At 32.1% G+C, this 19,614-nt stretch overlaps 3 protein-coding genes and 1 pseudogene across 6 annotated transcripts; 1 reads left to right on the forward strand and 3 right to left on the reverse strand.

Annotated features, from left to right (window-relative positions):
• Positions 1 to 3,056: 3,056 nt before the first annotated feature.
• LOC118039306 (vacuolar protein sorting-associated protein 55 homolog) lies at positions 3,057 to 5,646 on the forward strand. Of its 4 annotated transcripts, none has more exons than XM_035045999.2 (5): positions 3,057 to 3,212; positions 3,476 to 3,585; positions 3,692 to 3,731; positions 5,101 to 5,185; positions 5,298 to 5,646. In XM_035045999.2, exons 2-5 carry the CDS (start codon positions 3,484 to 3,486, stop codon positions 5,488 to 5,490), a joined length of 420 nt encoding a protein of 139 aa, XP_034901890.1. In that variant the 5' UTR covers positions 3,057 to 3,212; positions 3,476 to 3,483; the 3' UTR covers positions 5,491 to 5,646. The 4 variants fall into 4 exon arrangements, with proteins under 4 accessions (XP_034901890.1, XP_034901889.1, XP_073262069.1 ...); XM_035045998.2 differs by having other exon boundaries at positions 3,058 to 3,212; positions 3,454 to 3,585; XM_073405968.1 differs by lacking the exon at positions 3,057 to 3,212 and adding an exon at positions 3,247 to 3,343 and having other exon boundaries at positions 3,454 to 3,585.
• Positions 5,647 to 7,979: 2,333 nt separating this feature from the next.
• On the reverse strand, positions 7,980 to 8,504 carry LOC118039307 (uncharacterized). The gene has a single exon (XM_035046000.2). It carries the CDS (start codon positions 8,444 to 8,446, stop codon positions 8,150 to 8,152), a length of 297 nt encoding a protein of 98 aa, XP_034901891.1. The 5' UTR covers positions 8,447 to 8,504; the 3' UTR covers positions 7,980 to 8,149.
• Positions 8,505 to 12,216: 3,712 nt separating this feature from the next.
• Positions 12,217 to 14,798, reverse strand: LOC140956113 (uncharacterized; annotated as a pseudogene).
• Positions 14,799 to 15,593: 795 nt separating this feature from the next.
• On the reverse strand, positions 15,594 to 18,226 carry LOC118039308 (uncharacterized). Its single transcript, XM_035046001.2, has one exon. The coding sequence runs from the start codon at positions 17,982 to 17,984 to the stop codon at positions 15,801 to 15,803; it is 2,184 nt and encodes a 727-aa protein (XP_034901892.1). The 5' UTR covers positions 17,985 to 18,226; the 3' UTR covers positions 15,594 to 15,800.
• Positions 18,227 to 19,614: the final 1,388 nt, after the last annotated feature.

Here is a 19,614-nt window from a genome sequence, read left to right on the forward strand (position 1 = left end):
TATGAACCTATTCACAATTTTGACTGGTTGACATGGTTTGCGGGTATAACAAGTTTAACATTTTTTCTATTTTATCTATAAATATTAGGTTAATTGGAAATTCAGTTTCGTTTCACTTTTTATAAGGTTATCGTGATTTAAAAAAAACCTCGGTATTTGGGTTGGTGTTCGGTTTGCAATCATTTATTTTTGTTATCATATAGTTAAATAAAAAATATTAAAAAAAATTATAATCTCAGTGGAGTCTATAACTTAGTTCACGAGTTTGACATGCTAGCCCTGGTTATTCAATTCACAGGTTTGACGGGTTTGCCCGTCAACCAAATATGTTTTTTTTTTGTTTTTGGTCCTTTGTTTTTTTATTTCATCATTCAATAATGGATTGATGAGGAAATAAATTTAATAATTTATTTTTGTTTGTTTTCTACAGGGCTATAACAAATTTAAATAAATATCTATTTTAGGGTTGATGTTTAATTTTTTAAGTATATATTTTTATTATATAATTAAATAATTTTTTTTATAAAAAAAGGTTATTGAACCTAATAGAGTCCATAACCCGAGTTGCAGGAGGACTGTAGTTGATCAAATACGTTGTTGTCTTAATTTTGTTTTTTAAGTTGTCACCTTGAATTTTTTTAAAAGCCAAATCATGTTTTTATCAGTTATCCAGAATATATTTGGATCCATAAAATTGATCTATTTAAGTTGGGTTAGCTCCCATGCAATTTAATTAAAAAATTGAGCTAGACAAATAGCTGATATGGAGGGTTTTAACATTAATCTACTTGACTAAGTTTAATGATACTATAAAAAAACTCTTCAAGCTCATAGCATTTTTTTTTTTACATTTAAAAAACATTAATCTAGTTGCGGTGGGGTAAGAGCCAATAAACTAGTAACAAAACAAAATAATAATTATTTGCATTAGTAGATGCTAAAAATACTTGCTGACACGACACTATATGTAAGATTTCAGGTTAATATTTAACATAGTAGAAAAATATGACAACGGGTGCATTTCATTGCATCATGATTTTTTTAATTGAGAAACATAAATATGTGTATGCTTAACAAAATAAATTGATAAATTGAGACAAAGTTGCTCATGTTATAAAATGCTAAAATATAAAGGTATGTAAATATTTAATCCAAACCTTTTCTTTAACTCACACTTTTTTTTTTTTAATCTTAGAGGTTATTTTTTCTCACCAAAGAATAAATGTTTTTTTATTTTTATAAACATGACATGAAAATACAATTTATGTATACAAAACATAAAGAAAAAAACTTTATAGATGAATTAGAATAGCCTCTTCAAAACATTAAATACATACAAAATAATTATAAAAAAATATTTATTTTAAAAGGATGAAATAAAAAATTTTAAAAATTAGAAAAGGGAGAATTAATTTAAATATATAAAACTACATATAAAAAGAAAGGTATCAATTAAAGATAATAAAAAAGAAAAAGGTTAGGCTCTATCGGGTCTGACAAGTTAGGCTCGCTCATGTGACCTCTTTTATTTTTTTATTTGGAAATGGGCCAGACAACATGTCATCAGTCTTAATTATTTTTCAAAAACAAATAAAGGCAAATATTGTGTCATTTGCCTTTTCGGTTTTTGACCATTGAAGAGGTGATAAATAAAATCAAGCAATGTGTTTTTTACCCAAAAAATATAATTTTCAACCAATTTTTACATCAAGGTCGATATTTTTCACAGCCAGAACTAAAACTTTCTTTCTCTGTTATTGAAATCTAATGACTCCCTCTCATTTCTCAAACCATGAACTTAAAAATAAAAAAATAAATTTTCAAACCAAAATTGAATTTTATAAAACAAAAGGGACTAAAATTTTATCATTTGAAAAGGAGGACTAAGCGAACTTTGGGTAATTTTTTTGAAATTACCATATATTTTCTCACTTTGATTCCTTTTCTTTCAATATTGCCCTTTCTTAATAAATTTGAATTAATTGGTTTTTAATTTAGACATGAAATGAATCACTTGCAAAAAAAAGTTTGATGATCAAAATTAAAAAAGCTCATTGCCTATGGTGAAATTTGAGATATGTTACAATGGCATGGTGTAATCTATATAATCTTATTTGGAAACAAATTGAAAACTAATATTTAATGTAACAATACCCTAAAAATTACTATAGTTATTTTATTTCAATCAATTTTTAATAATTTTTTTTTTTAAAAAAAAACAAGCCCTTATTAAAACAACTTGAGCATCTAGGTTTGGAAGGAGCAGGCCCTATCCTAAAAAAAATAGAGTCGAACACATGTAGATCTGCAAGGCTAGACTTACAAGACCAACATTCTATTTTCTTTAAGAAAAAACTAGATGGATAACATGTGTCAATCTAATTTTAATTTAAAATATAACATATCACACATCAACAATTGGTTCAACAACAACAACTTCTAGTGATTGAAAAGTCAAGTTTTTGACTTTTAGAATTAAATTTTTTTAATTTTCAACTCTTTTTTTTGTAAAAAAAACATAAAAAACACCCCTTTAAACTTTTTTTTGCCCATCTTGAATCAACATTAAATCAATTTTAAATGATAAATCAATCCAAATCCAAAACAATTATCAAGCCCCGATCTAGTTTTTCCAACAAGTTAGATGTTAAAAAACACTCAAATAAAATTTCTTTCATGGAATGAAACTTCTTAAAACACTAGAATAAGATATTTTTGTGTCAACTAATCACTTTATCTCTCCCTCTTCATTTTTCTATGACTTCCTCTTTTTTTCCTCAAGCATAGAGACTGAAAAATAAATAAAATGAACATTTAAATCAAAATTAAAATTTCAAAAATTATAAGTATGGTAAAGAAAGAAATAGGAAATATGTGGATTGAAAAGAACTTTTCATGTGAATTTCAGTTTGGTCCCGTGGGGTTTTTATAGTTTGGTATTGTTACTTTCTATTATAAGTTTAATTTGTAACTAGGATGCAATTGAAAAAGAATTGAGTATGAAAATAAAAAAAAAAAGGCATTTAACTTGTAGTTGTAATTGAGATGTGATGTAATTGTAATATATCATAAAATCGTACACCCAATTTTCCATACATACACCCCCAAGAAAAAGGACGCCAAAGGTGTGTCGTTTAGATTGCTTGCAAGATGTAACTGGTAACCACTTAGTTTGTCTTTGTCGGAGTATAATTTTAGAGCCCCCAGCAACAGTACGTAAATCTCTCCTTAATTTTAATTCAGTCTCCCTTTCTAATTTTCAATCTACTTTCTTTGTATAATTCATAATTCACTGCTTTCTCTCCTTTCCTGTCACTTTTGTTTCTGTTTGTGATAAATTGTAGTAATTTTTTAAACTCAGTTTAAAATACAATTTTGGGATTAGTTTACGATTGAAGAAGCTTGAATTATTGATAAGTTATTCCTACTTTTGCATGAATGAAATTTCAACAGGTTTGTTTCCATGGATGATTAGGTGAGGTGATGATGCCGGACTTACTGGGTGACATGTGGGCCTGTTTACGTATTGGCAAGCTTGGTTTCTTGGCCATTTTGGTTTCTGGAGGAATTGTGTTGCAAATCTTGGTTTGTACTCTTTTCTTTTCTAATTACCTTCAATCTTTTTAGTTTAACTATTATTTTATGGCAAAGTTAATCATAATTTTCTTCTTTCCTGTGTTTTGTGTTGCAGGCATGTGCCTTGTACAATAACTGGTGGCCGATGCTATCTGGTAAGACTAAGTGATCGCGAGTTTTTGCCTAAGATGATGATTATTATTGTTGTTGTTCATATTTTCTAACTCGAAAGTTTTGAATTTTATCTGACTTGTTGTGTCATGACTGCATAATCTAGCTGTTGAAAGTGAGAAACTTACCATGTTCCTGAAAATGTAAGGTTCACAGTTACAGGAATCCTTTAATTTATTCTCACACCCTCATATGGATACTGTATTTCATGTGCAGAATCCTTGAAAATGTTCTAGAGTTTCTTTCCCTGGTTCTAAAGTATTCGCAACTGCTCATATGAAAGGAGATCAGTTGCATGCTCTTTCAGTGTGATTAATCAAATAGGAAAAGCAGGATAAAAATGAAATCGCAATTTTCAGTATAAAGTAAGTAAAAGAAAGTGACGTGCAGGTTATGCAAGAATTTGTGTCAGCTGAAGTTATGATTCAGGATGGACTAGTTCTCTAAATCCGAATTTGCTTAAGCATCCACTCTATCGTCATGAGGTTTTTCTTTTGAATGTGTAATTGTGTTAACAAACTAACTAAACTTGTCCCTATGGTGCCTATCTTTATTACAAAACGCTAGCGCATCGAACCCCTTTTCAAGTACTCACAACTCTTCACAATTGGGACATTGGCGTGCTGACACTTTAGCAATTCTGACCAGTAGAATCATCACCTGCTGCATTCCTGTAGACATAACCCTACCTGGCACAACTAGTGTAAGTGTATATTGCTCCAACTAACCTGTCATACTGGATGCTTTTTTGTGTGCTCTTATATTAGTTCTCAACATCTGTTCCAGAACTAAAGTTGAGTTTCTTATGATTCTGTCTACATTTCACTGTTGCCTTCTTGTAAATGAAAGCGATGTCTGCTATTTGCTTGTACCTTGCATGGCATTAATTTTTGCCTCCTTAAATTATATGGACATGAACAAGAACATGCATGCACTTTAATGCATTTTTTGCATAATTTTTACCTTGCTTTAAATTGAATTGCTTGTTTAGGCTCATAGACCGGTCTTAGAAAAGTCATGCTTGGTATTCCTATCCATGGATAGATAAGGCATATCTCTTTCTTTTAAAGATCACAGAGGGTGTCCATTAATTAGTTTGAGCTCACAGATATTGTAGTTCTAATGTGACTCTGAACATTGAGCATGTAAGAGTATTTTGGTTGTGTTGCTTTGATTGGATAATTCGATGTTAGTTCTTTTCATTTCCTGTAGAGGGGGGCCTTTGCATTTATCCTGAATAGTTTCCATGCAGTTAAATTTGATGCTTGAGAAACAGAGGATGGCCTTCATTAGTCATTGAGATATACGGGATTGAAATTAGCAATGCTGATGACAACTCCTTTTCTCTTGCAGTAATAATGTACGTGCTTCTTCCAATGCCTTTGCTGTTCTTTGCGGGTTCTAATCGTTCCTCACTTCTCACAGAATCTGATAATGGGTAAGGCTCTGATGTTTAAATGATTCCAGGTCAACATTTGACTTTTTATCAGTTTAAAATAGAGCGCTAAAGCAGTTAGCTATACTGTGCTTTCTGATTATTCATGAAACAGTTGGGTCAATGCAACGAAGTCCCTGACCGGAGCTTCAGCAATTGGAAGCATTGCAATACCAGTTATTTTAAAGCATGCCGGTGTTATTGGATGGGGAGCGCTAGCAATGGAGCTTTCATCATTTTTTGTATTTGTCATTGCCATAATGTGTTACATAGGCTTGAACGATGATGATGATTACAGTATGCTCTGAGATGCAGCCACTTGATTCACAAGCATAAAAAAATGTTGATTTTAGTGCTTTGCAGGACGCTTTTCTTTCTTGTTACAGCGAGCCTCACCTTCATATATGTGTGCTTACTGTTCAGCAAACATGGTGTTGTTCAAATTGAATGATATATATTGTACATGATGAGTGTCTTTACTGTGTTATCACAGTATATTAATTTTTTACTGAGGATTAAAGTACTGAGATGAGCTTGGATGATCCAATATTTCTTCCCCACCAAGGAAGTACCCATCTTGGTTTGGAGCAAAAGGGATGGTGGTGAATTGAGGAACATCATTAGGAGTTGGTTGATTCTGGGCAATCCAGGCACAGTGCTTGTTGTAAGGGATGTCAATTCTCGAGCAAGAAACCATGGTGGTGTAAAAGATGGTGGAAATGACTAAGAATATTGCAGTGTGAAGCCATGACAGATGGTACCGTGTGCTTGTAGAGGTGAGCATAGGAGAATGTTTACTGGGCATAATCCTGTATTTCTTCAAGATGGAATATGGCAAGGGTGGCCTGAACATCTGTGGAATGAATCAGCGGGTGTATACTGGGCTAAAGAACCAACCAGAACTGAAAACCACATCTCAACTTGCAAGAGTCTTTGAGTCTACGAAAATGGAGAACTACACCACAAATATCATTTAGTCCTGTATCCGTTGTGAACTGATTAAGATATTTGACAGTTGAGAGTAACTTCGGGGATGCGTTAATCAACTCAATATACTGCAATGGTTTCATTTCATCTATATTTAAGAGATACCCCTCTGTAACTTTCTACGTTGACTCTATTGTATTTGCAAACTTCATATCAATGGCCGATATCATGCTCAATGACACTAGAGAGGGTTCAATACAAGAGAGGGCTTGAATTGATACCCTGTTTACAGTAGCTTGCATGTTTTATCTAAACAAGAGCTTTTGGAAAGTGTTAATTCCAAGTTAAAAATAATAGATCATAGTTTTCTATTCGTTTATTGATTTCATAATTAATCATCAGTGAACAACAATTTCCATGAAATAATCAACTTGCTAACACCCCTTTCAATTTTCTTTTCTTTCACAAACTGTCCACAACATAGTCAAAGAAGCACTGTAAACAATAATAAAACCTTCTGTCAAAGTGCAAACAGATTTAAGTTTTGTTTTTTATTAAAAAAAACAGATATATGGATTAGAAATAACTTTTAATTTTATAAAAAAATGGTTACAAAATGAAATCAAAAGGTTAAAATGTTTATAACTTCTACCTTATATTACTTTAATTCATAAAAAAAGTTGCTTTGAATCAGTTTTTTTTGTCAAATATACTTCTAACCTGACTCGTTTTCATCATAAATTATTTGAGAAATATAACTTTTAAATTATAACTCAAATTCAAAAGTTGAAGTTGTTCTCAATGTAGTTTCTTTTATTATCCTTCCGCTGGCAAGCAAAAGGTAACAGGATCAGAGAACTAGAGGGCTTCAACTTTGAAAGGGGGAAAAGCTGCTGCGACCTGAATTGATATTTGCTAGGGCATGTATAAATTGTTTTCCTCTCTATGTGCAATTGCCCAAGGCCCTGCTCATCTTTCTTCAGCTACTATTTCCAACAAATCTCTTTGGAAACATGCATAGATACATTACAGATTCAAAACAGACCTAGCAATAAATTCAATCGAATCAAACCAAGCTGCTACGCGCTCGATTCCGAGTGATACTACCTTAACTTTGTAACAAAACCCTGGCCTAAATCTCTATGAAATCCTTGATAACCCTCCAGCATACTCACAAAAAAAAACAACTAAATCAGGTCTTTATCATCTCAATACTTACGCTTAGCTCTATAAACAACCACCAACCAACATCAAAATAATAGCAGCCAGTTAACCAAACGCTTCATAAATCACTTAATTGTCATGAGAAAAAAGTTACAAGACATGCTTGTCAGCTCAAGTTAAGGATAGCCTTAACAGTAGAAGATTTATCCACACCACTACTATTCCAACTCCAAGGGCAATCACCATTCAGATGATGAGATGATGAAACAAATTAAGCCTACTTTACCACCTCACCACCAGGTGAGAACTAACTTGAAGGCAGTCACATCGAGTCAAAAATGCCTTGCAACAAATTCAAATCATGGTGGTGATATTTATCAGTCAACTACATTGTAAAAGGTTCTAAATTCAAAAGGGTTCATTAAGCAGTATGCCTACAAGCTTCAGAATCTAACCATCTAATAAGATGGTAACTAAAAAAAATACCTATAATCCATCTATCTTGCAGTGACTCCATAATTAAGAAATCCTAATTCAGCTAACAAGTTAAGCCACGAAGACTATAACTACTATAAATCATTTCTTCATCCAAAATAGCAACCTAAGCTACAAAAAAGAAAGAACAGTTCCTCACTTAATGCTAAACCAAAAAAAGTAGCAAGCACAAATAACCAAAAATAAATAAACTCTACTAAACCGCCAAAAATAACCAAAACCCATCACTGAAAAGTATCATAGATATCCGATATCCGACGGACAGAGAACAACATAATTACTACTGGGTAAGATTATACTCATTCTCTTAAAACACAGGTTTCAAACTCGAAAAAAAAACTGTGAGGGTCCCTTTTCACTAGTCCAGTCTGAAATGCCCAGTTAAAATACAACGCGAAACTGAGGAGCGTCGGATTCACTCGCCGGCATGATTTCCCAGCGGCAAGGCTCGAGGTCGTCGGATACGGGGCAGAACCCGGCAAGAGTAACCTTATCCGCAGTAGCAGATACAGACCCGAACTCGAAAACGGTGACGTTCTTGGGGGGTGGTCGGGGTACCTCTACGGCGCCGTTCATACCGGGGATTTCGGAGGGCGGGGAGGTTTCGGGTTTCGTGGAGCTGGAAGCGGATTTTGATTCGGGTGTGGAGCTTCTTTTGAACCACGAGAGGAGACCCATGATTTGGCTTTCAAACTTTTAGTTAGGGGATTTGCTACTCTGTTTCGGGAAAAAATGAATTTTTTATTTCTGGGTTTGTACTTAGTCTTCAGAATTACGAAAATAACCTTTTCCTTTTATTTTTTGTAAACTACTAATCATCTGCTCACACTCCGCCGCGTGTAGATTCTTAAGAAGAATTTTTAAATATGATAAAAACAAATATATATATATATATATACGATTCAATAAAAAAAATTATTTATGGTAATAAATGTTAAAAAAGTTTATGACTTTAATTATAAATTGAGCCAAAACATTAAGATATTTGATCATATTATTCAACGAGCTTATAATTTTTTTTATTTAATTATGCAATAGAATTGATTCTTGTAAGAAAATATAATAATTTTAACTTTATTGGAAAAAGAACCATATTATAATTTATTATTTTTTTTATTAACATATTTGCCTCTAATTAAAAAAATATTTTTTAAAAAAGACATGTTCAAGAAAAAAAATTATAGAGGAAATATATATTATTTTTTAAAAAATATTCTTTAATGATTCATGTAATATCTCTTTTTTCTTAAAAAATAAAATAAAATATAAGAAGCATATTTCATTGAACAAAAAATAAAAGAAAGTAAAAAAAACAAATTGTGATGAATATAATAATTTGAACTTTATTTTTGTAGAATATTCACGATCACAAACATAAAAATAATAATTATACATAGCAGTTCAAATAGAATAATTAACAAAATAACTGCTAGCATTATAAAAAGGCTAGAATTTTGTTCAAAAGTAAATGCTAAATTGATTGATATCTAATGAAATGTTATTTAAAATATGTTATTATTTATTTTGACAGTCCCGTTTCTATCTCATATACATTAATTAAGAAGCAATTTACTAATATGAGTAACTAAAAATTTATAAGTATAAAAAAACTTGAATGAACAAACTATTTGCTAAAAAATACTAAGACCTCATGAATATATTGCAGTGTCTAGACACAAAATATTATAGATTAAAATAATATATTTATGTTTTTGCCTTTTTTTATAAAATATTATGGCCTGGTTGATGGGGTAAAACAATGCTTTTCAAAGAATCAATTGATCATTAGCAAATCGATTGGAAATATATTTTTTTTCTAAGTGAAATAACTTTTGTCCATAAAATTTTTTGTCTTTTCAATATTTTTTGGACACTAAAATGATGTGAATGCCTTTAAAAGTTAAAAAAATATTGAACTTGTCAAGAGAGGCTTTTTTTTTTTCATGGTTTTAGCACAATAAAAAATATTTTTCCTTTGAATAAAATTTTTTTTTGGTGTGAAAAGGCGTTTTCATCTTTTTATTATGTTTTTTTTTATAATATTAAATTTCACTTAGAGCTGCTTCATAATTTAACAAATATCAAATTAGTAAAAAAACAATTGTCAACATAGGTCTCGGGTTTTGGGTTGGTGGCCATTTTTTCTCCTTCTCTCTTCATATCAAATTTTGCTTCTTAAAGCATCTCCAACCGGAGAGGCAAGTGAGGAGGCAAAGTTAAAAAGATGTTCTTTTAGCTTTTGTTTTTTTAATTTATTATTCCAACGCAGCAGGCAACAGAGAAGCCAAAATGACTGTTTAAATTGAGAAGAGCTATTTATACAGGTTTCTGTAGAAATAGCCAAAAAGAAATTAACATTGCCAACGGCTATTTTTATAGCCGTTGGTCAACAATATTTTTTATTTCTTTAAAAGCAAGGAAAGAAACTTGTTTTTGTTTTAAATCTTGTATTGTGCCTCACTCTTCTCTCAAATTTAGAAAAACAAGAATCAATTATTCTCTGGTTAATTAATAGCATCAGTTGTGTTAATTAGCTAAAATTAAAAGGTATGTTTATTTAAAAGCTTTTTATATTTTCTCTTTAATATCTTTTGATTTTGTAGATTTTCTGTTGTTAATTTGATATTTGTGATTATTTTTATTTCTTTGTAATTTTATGTTTTTGATATGGGTTAAGGAAAACAATTTTTTTTTTATTTATGTTGTTATCTTTGACAAAATTAAGAGGAAGTAATAATGGTAGCTAATATTGATAAAAATATAGAGTGACATATTTAAAATTTAGTTTTGATTGTCTGTTTTAATTTGAGGTTAATTATATTTTGTCTTGTTGAAAATACAATTAAACCAGTATATCAATCCTCTCTTAGTTCCAAAAAATAGTCAAATTGTAATGTTAGAACAAGTAGAATGCAATGCTTGTTATTAATTCACATGTATGTAAACTACAAAATTGCTAGACATTGAATGTGCGCTTCTTTTACACTCTCCTATAAGGTTTTAACTTGAGGTTTTTTTTAATGTAGATGGATTCAAATTTTCCAAGCTCTTCCACCAACTTTCTTATGAGTGAGTCAGAAGATATTTTCTCTTAACCAAGTGATTCTAATCAATTCATTGATGACTTAACATATTTGAATTTAAATATCTATACAACAAAAAAGTCACAAAGAAGTAAAAACTTCTCACCAAAGGAAGATTGTTTACTTGTCTCTGCATGGCTAAATACAAGCAAAGATCCAATTACAGGAGTTGAACAACAAATAAAAAAATTCTGGGCTCGAGTACATGCTTACTTTGTAGAGAATGGAGGAAACTTGAATAATCGTTCTCAAATAAGCATCTCAAATAGATGGCAAGAAATAAATAGAGAAGTCGGTAAATTTGTTGGATTTGTTACTCAAATTGAAAATCGTCAGCAAAGTGGAATCACCGAAGAATCAAGGGTAATTTTAATATTCTTTTTCATGTTAAATTGTTTAACATATATTTTAACATGATTTAATTTCTCTAATTTTTTACTTACCGGATTAATGATGCTTGACAAATGTATGCTTCTTGTGTTGGCAAACGATTTCAACTAGAATATTGTTGGGTTATCCTAAGAAAAGAACCCCAATAGCAATTTGAGTGTGCAAGTCAACATCAAAGGTCAAACAAGAAACAAAAAAGTCATGTCAATGCAAGTTCGACTTCATCAGCTCCATCTACCCCTGATTCTGTTAATTTAGGAGAAGACAGTGAACCGTTGATTTATCAAGATAGACCAATTGGTCAGAAGACTGCAAAGTAACGAATTAAACGTAAACAAGGAATAAATAAAGTTGGGGAGACAACTGTAACAAATATTTTACAACAATTCAAGAATACTCTAGTTGAAATTGAGGATCAAAAGAAACAAAACAGAAAAATCATGTTAGAGCAACAAGCTATGATGATTCAATAAAGTCAAGAGAAACAAGAATTGAACAGGATTGAGAAAGAAGAACAAATTATGAAAATGAATATTTCTAATTTGGATCTAATTTCTACAGCGTATTTTCAAAATAGAAAGTTAGAAATTATGCAAAAGAGAGGTTTTAATTATTAATTAACTAGATTTATTTATTGTTTAATGTAATGTATTTTTAATTAACTAGATTTATTTATTGTTTAATGTAATGTATTTTTAATTAAATATTTAGAAATTTATTGGTTATTTTAAATATATTGTTATAAAAGTGATATCAATTCATAATACTTTTTTAAAGTTCTTCTAGCACTTAACAATAATAAGTAAGATTAATTAACATAAAAGATAACAACCATAATGAAAAACAACAATAAAACCATAATGAAAAACAACAATAAGTAGGATTAATTAACTTAAAAGATAACAACCATAATGAAAAAAAAAACATAAAAAACTTGAAAATTATGATAACATAAGAAGTTCAAAGCTAATGATTCTACTCGTTACCATATTGTTCCCATAAATGTTCAACCAAATCTTCTTGTAGTTGAGAGTTAGTTGCTCTATCCCTGATTCGATTATGAGTTTGAAGAAAATCATGTAGTTCTGGTATTTCACCATGTGACACTGATATAAAGGAATTGACTTCACGTTCATGGTTAAATCCAAGGTTCATTGCTCCTTCATCTTCAATAATCATATTATGCATTATTATGCAAGCATTCATAATATTTACAAGTGTTTCTTCATCCCAGTATCGAACAGTCCACGTACAATTGCAAAACGAGATTGGAGCACTCCAAATGCCCGCTCTACATCCTTTCTTGCAGACTCTTGCTTACTTGCAAAATATTTTCTCTTTGCTCCTAATGGCCTTGAGATTGTCTTAACAAAAGTTGACCAATTAGGATAAATCTCATCTGCTAAATAGTATCCCATTGTATATTCATGCCCATTAATTGTATAATTGACAGGAGCAGTACGACCTTCAACAAGTGCAGCGAAGATAGGTGACCGATCAAGAACATTAATATTATTTAATGATATAGGCATTCCAAAAAAAAGCATGCCATATCCAAAGATCTTGTGAAGCCACCGCCTCTAGAATTATAGTTGGTTTACGACAATGACCAGTATACATCCCATGCCATGCAATTGAACATTTCTCCCATTTCCAATGCATACAATCAATGCTCCCTAACATCCCTGGAAATCCACGCTGCTCTCCAATTGATAATAATCGACAAACATCGGCCTCGTTTGGTGCCATTAGATACCAATCACCAAAAACTTCTACGATTGCTTTGACGAAAGCTCTAAAACTTTCTATCACAGTGCTTTCTCCAATTAAAGATATTCATCAGTAAGATCTACATGAATACCATATGCAAGTATTCTGTGAGCTGTAGTTACCTTTTGAAGACAAGATAAACCAAGAACACCGAGAGCATCTGTCCTTTGTTTGAAATATGGATTATGAGCTTCCACTGCATTTACGATCCAGAAAAAAGACGACGACTCATCCTAAATCTTCTTCGAAATTGAGTTTCAGTGAATTTAGGATTTTCAGCAAAATAATCATTATATAACCTCAACTCACCTTCCTTTCTATTACGATTGACAATATTGTGGCCAAGAATAAAGCCATGATATCCTGTTCTCCACCCTTGATTATTCGATTCTTTTTCAGCAACCACAACAGCAGCAACTTGAAAAGCGAATACAGGAGTGTCATCATCAAAATCAAAAGCATCATAAAAATTAAAATTAGAATGATTCATGATGAATTTTAATGAAATATATTTTTGATTGGAGAGAAAACAATGGAATGATGAGAAAAAATGTTAAGGTATATGAGAATATTTATAGATGGATTATTTTTAAAATTTTTGAAATCTTAGAATGTTGGCGGTCATTTTTTAAAAATTTAAAATTTAAAATTTTAAAATTTAAAATGGTGGTGGTTATTTTTTTCAAAGCATAATTTTTTAAAAAAAAATTGAAAATCAAAATTTAAAATATTGATGGTTTTTTCAAAGTTTGAATTTGAATTTACTTTTAAAAAATTAAATTTTTAACAGTAACATATAAAACTGAAAATTAAAAATATTCATATAAATAAATTTTAAGTTTAATTTTAAATTATATCTTTTAACTTTCATATTATTTCATTAAATTTTATATTATTTTTATAAATTACTCATATTAATTATATAATTAATAACATCATAATTATATTATATATAAAATATCTAAATTAGTTACATGATTATATAAAAATAAATTTAACATGAAATATATTAAAATATAAATGGCTTTTCTAAATAGCTTTTTACCATTAGAATGCACATAATAAAAAAAGCTATATTTATACTATTCAAAAAGCCATTTTATCAATTTGGCTTCTCAATTTGGCTTTTTGCATTGGAGATGCTCTTACACTTCAAAATTTCATGGCTTCCCTTCAATTGTTTTCTCTTTTAGATTCCATTCATTTTTTTTTTTGTATGAAATGATTTATCAAATTAATTTTTTTAATTTCATTTTCCTTTTTTTTTCATGTGTTAAATTTTGTCTTTTTTTTTTGCTAGTTATTTTGTTCGAGATAATTTTTAAAATTGATTTTGTTTTTGTGATTTCATCCTCCTATGATTTTTTTTGTTAGATTTAATCCTCATTATTTTGATTGCTATTTCTTTCTTAACCTTGACAAGTTTTTAAATTTGATATTTTTTTCCGGCTTCATCCTTTAGTATTAAATTGTTTTGGAATTAAACGTTTTGGTTAATTTCAGGTCTAGGATTCAATGGATTGGAGGTTTGAAGAATTAATCTAGGTTTAGAAGATTCTCCCGGTCTAGCTTTATTTTTTTGGTTTTATCATTCAATATTTAATTGATTTTAGATTGGGCTCTGTTATTGTTTTTTTTGTATTTTTCACTAATTTTAAAAATAATCATGATCATTTCGCCCTTTAATATTGAGTTGCTTAGTGGTTAAACATTATAGTTTTATTCAATTTATTTTTATTGGGATTACCTTGTTTTAGCAAAAAAGTCTTATCATTGCCAAATTTCATGCATTTTATTTATTTTCATTATATTTTTTATTTGTATTATTAAATTGACTTAACTTATTAAACCCAACCATGTCAATAACCCAAGTTTAATTATTATTTTTTTAAGAAATACTTACATCACCTTAACATCATTAAAGAAAAACTAGGTTGGCTTGGAATGTAGCGGCATACCATTAATATAATAAGATTTTATTTGTTTTTGTGTTTTAAAAGTATTTTTTAAAATATATTTTTACTTTTATTTTTTTCTTTGTTTTAAATTATTTTTCTTTATAATTTTAGATCGTTTTAATGTAATATATCAAAAATAAATTTTAAAAAATAAAATAAATATTATTTTAATATATTTTTTAAATAAAAAATATTTTAAAAATAACCGCTAGCAAAATACAAAAACATTCTCCGAATGTTACAACATAATGGAGTATAGATACATCTTGGCGCGGTGTATCGCGGGCCATTAATAAATTTGATTTTAACTTTGTCTGGCAACCCAATCAGCTACTCTGTTAGCTTCTCTACTGACAAGAACTAGAGAACAATTTGTTATTGAAGTACAATATCCAATTGATTAGAGCAAGCTGTGACAGTTGGACCAGAACAATTACTCGATATACCTAAAACAATCAGCCTTGGTTCTTTAGCAGAAAGGGAGATTATGATTTCCCAGAACGCTTATTGCACAAGGCACAAACTGATATAAAAATTAAGTTGAAGAACAAGGAAGCAGGGTCGCAGCTAGACAACCATGTGCCTTGCAAAATCTTGAAAAGCCATTGTTAAATACAAATTAGCTGACAGTAGTGAAGGTGGACTGGATTATTCATTTTTAGATTTGGATCAATACATGCTACCTCAAGTCAACATGGATGGATCAGGTCGATTTCTAGCTTCAGACCTTGCTAAATGCAAAGTAAAAAGGAGTGTCGAAAGAGAGACAGAACACAGTTATCTAATCTGACAAGCCCCGAGAAATTATTAGCTACAACAATTTATCAACATTTACTTGCCAACAATCAATTTTGCTCTTGCGTGGCCCTTGTTGATCTGGAACTGGTCCGCGAGGCCAAAATGAGCCATCAGTAGCCAAACAAAAGTGATGAGCTCTCCACCTTTACTTACTTGCTGGGCATGGGCAGTTGCTCTGCAGTGACCTGCAGCGTATGACAATAATTCCACCCACACCTTGCTCAGTAGCTCCCATCTCTTCTCCTCCCGCTGTAGAAGCTTGGCCAGCCTGCATGCATCAAACAACACAGACTTGCTTCTATCTCCTTTCACGTCGACAGGCTTTACCTCTGTATTCACACCAAGAATGCTGTCACACGCTCCCCATTCTTTATTGGATCCTAGATCCCTTCTCTTAAAGAACCTTTCAGCTTCAGCACAGGTATCTCGAAATCTTATTTTACCAATACCAGCCACAGCTGCCATCATGGCTGGCTGCATAAGGAGAAGATACATCATATAATCTGAAAGGAGCATACTGAGTTCTTTTTCATCGTATTTCTGATCTGCAACATCGTAGGAGTTGCACATGCATTCTAAAAGGAGCTTGCAGAAACTTTTATCATCGGATCTCTGATCAGCATTGCCGTCCTTGTTGTACAGGAGCTCAGTTGCGATGTGCCACAGAAGAAGACTCTCGTCATAAGTAACATTGACAACGTAAGGCATTAATTTCTCCTTGAGATTTTTGTCCCAATCATTGTCCTGGAGAGCCAAATTACCCCTTGCTGAACATATTGTCTTGGCATCTTCTGGATCATCTGCAGAATCGGACTTCTTTTGCAGCTCATCAAATATAACCTCCCAAAGTTCATAAGTGAATCGCTTGTTGGACACTCGAAATATCCCATCAACGAAATCCTTGAGACCCACAAAATCAAGAGCTTTGTCCATGAAAATGCCTATCCGGCTTTTAGGTCTGTTGACACAGTATCTTACCAAATTATAGCCTTTGACAGACTCAGACCAGCTAGGAAAACCAATGAGCTTAAAGATGGCACGTTTGACATTGAAAAGGGGCACTTTCCATGCAGAGAAAAAGGCCACACAAGATTTCCAACAAGAATCGGGATCTTTCCCAAGTTTATTGAGATCAGCCACTGTCCAGTCAGAGAAAATGGCCCTGACGAAGGCTATTGTATCAAGCGAAACGGAACCCCACAACAACACGTACGTAAATTTAACATCAAGCGGGTGAAATGTGTCCTTCTTGACAATGAAACGAAATAATGCAAGGGCAACCACAACCAAAATGAAGGACAAAAGGCGGAAAACATATCCAATTACGGAGTGCACGACAACAGCCTTTGTAAAGAGAACTTCATAGATGAAATTGAGCTCTACCTCTAGTACTCTCAAAGCATCTTCTGCATCTATGCTGTGGAAGAACTTGCGGCTTTCATTCCGATCCTTGAAGCTGAAGATGAGATCAACAATCAGTCCTTTGAAAATGTTGAAGTAGTAATAAGCTCTCTGCACGACCTCAAGGTCATCTTTCAGTTTCTTAATTTGTGTATCGCGAGCTGTAGCCTGCATTTGCTTATCAGGCTCCTCAATTATAATTATTTCTGTCGGGATTTTGGCCTCAATCTTCGAATCATATTCCTCCATGAGCTTGGCGTAGTTGGGTCCTGGGTCTGGATCTTCGAGCATAGAGTCACGAAACTGATCCATGCTCGCACGGTATAAAGAATATGTCCGCTCGAAGTATTTGATGACACCAGCTAAAAAAAGGAGGACTGTCGGGATCCATACCTTATTACTGGTAAGTGTCAGGAAGAAGACATAAAGGGTAGCGAAGCCCTGCGTGGCGAATGTAAGCATGTGCCTGAGCCAGAGCTCGTTATCCTCAAGAGCAAAAGCAGTGATGGTGTCTGGGCCACCAAGGTGCACCAAAAGAAATGGAGCCCAAAACGCCAAGAGATCATTGTTGTCTCTATGCTTAGGGTCGCTGGTTCCTTGGCTGGTGGAGATGTGTCCTATGGCAAAGTTTGCCACCGTATCTGCCAGTAAGTAACCCGACCAGATCGAGAAAATAGCTAATTTGTGGGCAGTGCGTTTCCTCTGGGAGGCAAACAGTATGAGAAAGACCTGCAAAGAGAGGCTAGCAAGAATAGCAGATCTGATATTCCAATGATCCCATAGCCTCTTGACCCTATCTGGTATGGGATCTGTCATGTTAATTTAACTTTGCTCCTCCCCCCCGCCTCTCTCTTGGTGATTTTAGCAAGAATCAGCTTGTTGTCCTGTTTTAGCATCTAACACAGTTAAGTCAACTCTTGGTCTTTCTTTATCCAAGCACAGTTAAGTCGTACAAAGAACGCCATATTTAGTGAAGGTTCCATGTGATGGGAAACCCTCTCTTTGTGAATTCTAGTCACAAGTTGGCAAAAAAGAAACAAAATATTCTGCAAATGGGAGCTTTGATAATGCAAGTAGGGATCAACTTGCAATAAATAATATCACAAAGAGAAAAATAAAGCACATTCTCTTGTTATTGGTGCGAATGAATCATAAACGAGGTCATGTATTATTATTTGCAATAAATAATATCACAAAGAGAAAAAAGTTTTGCCGGAGATTTACTATCCATTATCATTTCCATCGGTAATTAGTAATTCCAATGAAATATCGACACCAAAACAATAAATAAATTCCCAATGACATGTTCCATCGCCTATTTCGTCAGAGAAAACTAAATATTGTTGATGGCAAAGCCGGCGGAATTGGCGACAAAATTTCCATCACTAATAATTCCGCCGGAAAGTTTTAAAATTTTTAACCCATTAAGAAATACTGCTTAAATTTCCAACAAAATCACCGATTAAAAGAAATTGTTGAATGTTTACTGGCCACGATCCTATATTTCTTGGAGTTTGAATATGGTAAGGGTGGCCTGAACATCTGTGTAATGAATCAGCGGATATATACTGGGCTAAAGGTAGCAGCCATCCATCAAAGTCTTCTCGCTTCTAAGAACCAGCCAGAACTGAAAACCTCGTCTCAACTTGCAAGAGTCTTTGAGTCTACGAAATTGGAGAATAAAGACTTGTGCACAAGACTTGGAAACTTCCCACCACCCTACTTTTGTATGAATGTCTCTCTCAGGCCTTAGGAAAAGAGCAGAACAAAGACTTTGAATTTTCAGCAGCAAAGACTTGGAAACCTCAACGAAGGCTAAAAAGAAAATGGCAAGGGGAAAAAAACAAAAGAAAAAAGAAAAGTAAAGAGAGAACCAGCCGAGAAGCTTTCTACGTACGTTGACTATACTGTATTTGCAAACTTCATATCAATGGCCAATACTATGCTCAATGACTACAGAGAGGGTTCAATGCAAGAGAGGGCTTGAATTGATACCCTGTTTACAGTACTCTTATATGTTTTATCTAAACAAGAGCTTTTAGAAAGTGTTTAAGCGTATTGATTACATGATTAATCATCAGTGAACAACAATTTCCATGTAATAATCAACTTGCTAACACATCTTTTAATTCCAAGTTAAAATGATAGATCATAGTTTTAGAAGGTCTAAAACTTATAAACCTGATGTGAACATGTAAATATAAAGATCTAAAAAGTGATAACAAAGTAAGACATTTTTTAAGAAAACTAAGATTAGATTTGGAATTGAATTTGATATAACAACAACTTGTATCAAGACACTAAAACTATAGTTAAGCAAATCCCCATTCAACAATCATAGAGAATTGTGAATAAGAAGTATAAAAGACATCACGAAGATTGATTAATTATTTAATAAATCAAGATAAGTTCTTTGATAATCAAAGTAAGAGAAATCTCTCAGAAC

Source organism: Populus alba, chromosome 1 (assembly GCF_005239225.2).
Source record: "Populus alba chromosome 1, ASM523922v2, whole genome shotgun sequence".
Classification (NCBI taxonomy): Eukaryota; Viridiplantae; Streptophyta; class Magnoliopsida; order Malpighiales; family Salicaceae; genus Populus; species Populus alba.